This window comes from Lipotes vexillifer, unplaced genomic scaffold (genome assembly GCF_000442215.2).
Source record: "Lipotes vexillifer unplaced genomic scaffold, Lipotes_vexillifer_v1.1 scaffold925, whole genome shotgun sequence".
Taxonomy (NCBI): Eukaryota; Metazoa; Chordata; class Mammalia; order Artiodactyla; family Lipotidae; genus Lipotes; species Lipotes vexillifer.
The window spans coordinates 44,822-49,298 of record NW_006799893.1 but is presented as its reverse complement, the minus strand read 5'-3'; the positions used below and the strand labels follow the sequence as shown (position 1 = coordinate 49,298).

At 51.3% G+C, this 4,477-nt stretch overlaps 1 protein-coding gene across 1 annotated transcript; it reads right to left on the bottom strand.

The window, feature by feature from the left end:
* Positions 1 to 269: 269 nt before the first annotated feature.
* LOC103072564 (protein FAM71A-like) lies at positions 270 to 2,153 on the bottom strand. The gene is given in 4 exon segments (XM_082931531.1): positions 270 to 509; positions 511 to 1,001; positions 1,033 to 1,287; positions 1,364 to 2,153. Coding segments are annotated over 4 exon segments (1,776 nt in total).
* Between the last annotated feature and the right edge of the window lie 2,324 nt (positions 2,154 to 4,477).

Below are 4,477 nucleotides of genomic sequence, written 5' to 3'. Positions count from 1 at the left end.
GATGCAGCACTGCTGTTGGCGCTGAGCATGTGTGTGAGGTGGGGCTGCCCGTGACTGGACACTGGGTCCCAGACTGTGGCACAGCTGACATCACAGAATCCACTGTGAGGCTACGGCTGGGCTTCAGGACCTAGAAATTCAGACAAAACACTGCATGCATTCTCAGATTGTTTGGTTTTTTATTTAAATTGTAGTAAGGAAGCTGAAATGGGCTCTCCAGGGGTATTTCCCTGAGCCCTGGCCCCCTTTGCAGCTCCCAGCTCTAGGTCCTATTGACGGGCTTCAACGGTCACTGGCTCCATGGTCTCAGATGTCACACCTCCAGTGATTTCCAGCCCCTGGCCACTCTCTGCTGTCTCTACGATGGCCTCCATTCGGGTCCCTTCCACTGGCTTCGCCAGGATGCTCACATATTTATCGCGTGAGGAGGCCACTGTCTTTGTAGTAAGACTGGCTCTGACGTTCCTGAAGAAGGAGCTGATCCTGCTGAGTCTCTTGGTGGTGGGACCTGAATGAACTCGCTGTAGATAAGCTCCTGCCCGATTTGTGCGAGGTCCTGGACTCGTTGGTGATGGGAGCACGGCTGATGCCTTCGTGAGCAGTGCCCTGCTCGCTGCCCCACAGGCTGCCGTGGCCTTTGTCCTTTTGGTCATCTCTAGTGGCTCTGCGGCTGCCTGAGCACGGACCAGCTGCTTTCTGGATGGTCTTGTTCCCCGCTGCCTTGTGGTGGCTTTCCACTGAACTGCAGACCGAGGGGCTCGTAAGAGCTCTGTCCTCTCCCCAGTGCTCCCTTCTCTCCCTTCTTCCCTTGCGGGCCTGGGGCACTCTCTGTGAGCTGCCATCCTGTTCACTCACTTTGCCTTCCTGTGGCAAGGTTGAGATGAGGGTCCCCTCGTCCTCCTCGTCGGCTCTTCCTTCAACAGTCTTGCTGGTAGGTTCTGCTCCGACCGCAGTCATGCCGGCCTCTGGGGAGAGGCTGGTGGATGTGCTAGAAGCATACCCTGAATAGTTCGCAGCACCTGCCAAGCATACCCTGAATTGTTCGCAGCACCGTTTTCCTGCTCCTCAGGGATGTTCTGGCAGTGCCCCCAGTGGCTATGTTGGTTTTGCTTCCTCCTGGACCGTTGCTGGCTGTGGCTGCTGTGGCCATGCCCTGCTCTTCAGGGGCAGGAGACTTGATCACTGCCACGCTCAAAGCACCCGCTGCGGTGCCTCCTGCCACCCCTGCTGTCTCCACCTTTGTCGTTGCCCGCGATGCTGACGCTTTGTCAAGCACTGTAGGTTTTGCTTTTGCAGTGGCCACATCGGGCATGGGATCGGGCTTGTGGGAGTCCAGTTGGATTCCCTCCCCCGCAGAAAAAGCTGCTTGCAGTGGCCACATCGGGCATGGTATCGGGCTTGTGGGAGTCCAGTTGGATCCCCTCCCCACCAGCAAAAGCTGCAGACGTGGCCCCGGCCAGCTCAGAGCACGTGTGGAGGCTGCAGATGCTCACCTGGTCCCGGTCCCTCTTTCCTTGGAAATCCTCCACTGCCGGGCTCCTGCCGTCCTCCTCCTCCTCGAACACAGGCATGCAGATCATGTCCCAGGCTGGAACGGCATAGGTGCAGCTGAGACCCTCCACTGGTGGTCGCAGGAGGTAAATCAGCTCTTCCCAAGAGGTGAAGAGGTCTTCCTGCGCGTCCAGAGGGGCACACAGCTGCAGGTACCAGGAGCGGCCAGTGGCAAACTTCACGCGCAGCTGTTGTTTCTCACGATTGTGAGTGGAGATCCTCACGAACGTCAAGGGAAGGAGCCTGGTGAGCTCTAAGGTCTTTGCAGCCTCGTGGCTCTTGCCCTTGGCGGCCTGGCTGTGCTCAGTGTGCTCTTCACAGCCGGTGGCCCATCGGGCCAGCAGCATGGTGTCTGGGAGTGGGAGGACGGGGCTGCTGGATGTGATGCCCACGGTCACCATACAGACACAGTTGTGCACGTCAATCAGGTCTCCCCTCTTCGTGATCTGGATAAAGTCGCTCTCGAATATTGGTGCGTACTTGAATATGTTGTATTCGCCCTCGCGCAGATGCTGCTGCAGCTTCCCCGTGGTGGTGTTGAACAGGCCCATCCCGGTGCTGCTCTGGGCCGTGTGATACGGGAGCAGAGAGTCCCCACTCATGGCTGTCTTTGATCACGACAGGCAGCGCAGGCAGCGCGGTTAAGGCAGGTCTTCCAAGCCCGCCCCACAGGCCCCCACCTTTGCCTCAGGGTCTCCCAGAGGCAGGGGTGTGGGTAGGGGCACAGATGATCACAGCGGGGACGCTGTAGGGCGCCTGGACCCCAGGCTGAGTCTCTTCAAGTGTGTAGAGAGGTATGGTAGGTTCCCCCTCTGCCTCACCTCACTTCTTCTTCTGGGTTTTTATCTCCCCAAGAGGCTGTGGTGAACTTCAGTCCTAGTGAGAGAAGTAACCACTTTCTCAGCCTAACCCCCGGGCACAGCCTGTTTATCCTCTGATGCCCTTTGTGACCTATCACTGTTGCATAGCCCTTTGCCTCATTGTGACCTATCACTGTCACATAGCCCTTTGCCTCATCCCCCAGCTGCCCCCTCAGGGCAGGGCCCCCATCCTCTCCCAAAGGAGGGGGAGGACATGTCCTCCCGCGGAGGACAGGCCCATCCTGCCAGGGACTCAGGTGCGTACCAAAATAAAAATGTCTTCAACTGGGAAAGTTTTGTGTGGGTCCTTTTTCTTTTCCTCCCCCAAATTCAGCTACTGGATGAAATCTATAGGAATGTAAGATGATGGGATAAATTTGAACCAGTTAAGCTCATGGTTTAATTGTATCGAATAACGTAGAGTTGGCAGTTGCGATCCTTAGTCTGTCCTTTCATAAAATCTCAGTAAACGTTGACGACGGTGATTTTTAATAATAACATTAAAAATTGCTTCTCCTAGGCACCATGCTGCATTCTTCACATATGGTGGTAAGAATGCACTGAATTTGGTACGGTTAACTACTGTTCCCAGTTTATAGGTGAAGAAACTGAGGTTGTATCTCCTGTTTAAATTCCCAGAGCTAATGGTAGCAGAGGCACTATTTGAATGTAGGTCTACCTGATTCTAAAGCCTTTGTTCTGAACCACTACAGTACTTAGCCTCACAAAGAAAGCTTGGCCCAGCCAAATGTTTTCAAACTGGACTGATTTAACTACCTTTAAGAAGACCTATTTGGTGCATTATTAGAAGTTGCATAATTAATTTTGTGTGTGTATATATGTTATGGAGAGAACCCAAGACAGCAGTTGGGCTGACGTGGGGATTAAATTATCCAGGGGATCACTCAGATCCTCCCTTCCTTTATGCTTGTGCAAACAGCCTGTGTGCGGAAACCCAGTCATTCTTATGACATGTCCTCCCCCAGTGAAATGGGGGGTGAGTAGCCTGAGATGTAAGCTTTGATTCCAAGAGCCTGCCAGATGCTGTCCTGTAGTAACCTCCCTACCAGGCAGAAGTGGTTTGGAAGCCTTGACACCTGTGGGGAGCATGTACCATTAGACATCCTGCCTCATTGCCACTCCCACAGAGCTAGTCACAGAACAAGTGATTTCTAAATTGTGACTTGAAAGTTCTGAGAAAGGCCCTTGCTGCCAACTCTCTTATCTCCAGTTTGATGTTATGCTTGAAATCCCACCATAGAGATTCATTCCTTGAGGATAAAGGCTATCTTTCTGTTAAAATACACACACCTGTCCCTCAGCAGATGCCTGGATAAGCAAAATGTGGTCTCTCCATACAGTGGAATATTGTTCGGCCATAAAAAGGAATGAAGTACTGATATATGTCACAACATGGGTGAACTTTGAAAACATTATACTCAGTGAAAGAAGTCACATATTGTATGATTCTATTTATAGGAAATAGCCAGAAGAGGCAAATCCATAGAGACAGATATTAGATCAGTGGTTGCCTAGGGCTGGAGGGAGCAGAGAATGGGGAGTACAGGATTTCCTTTTGTGGTGATGAAAAATTCTGGAACTACATAGTGGTGATGGTTACACAGTATTGTGAATGCACTGAATGCCACTGAATTGTACAATCTGAAATTACAGTGGTGAATTTTATTGCAATCACACACACATGCATGCGCGCGCGCGCGCGCGCGCGCACACACACACACACACACACACACACACACACACACACACACACACACACACACACACACACACACACACACACCCCTGCTCATTTAATAGATGGGTTAAGAGCAGTTATCTTTTCACTGTTCCCTGTTTCAGGGGAAATCATTCAATCTTTCAACATAAAGTATGCTGCTAGCTGTAGTTTTATTTCAGAATTGCCCTTTGTCAAGTTTAAGAAGTTCACTGCTATTCTTAGTTTTCTGGGCATTTTTATCGTGAAGGATTATTGATTTTTTTCCAAATGCTTTTTCTGCATCTATTGAGCTGATTACTTGCTTTTTTTTTTTTTTTTTTTTTTT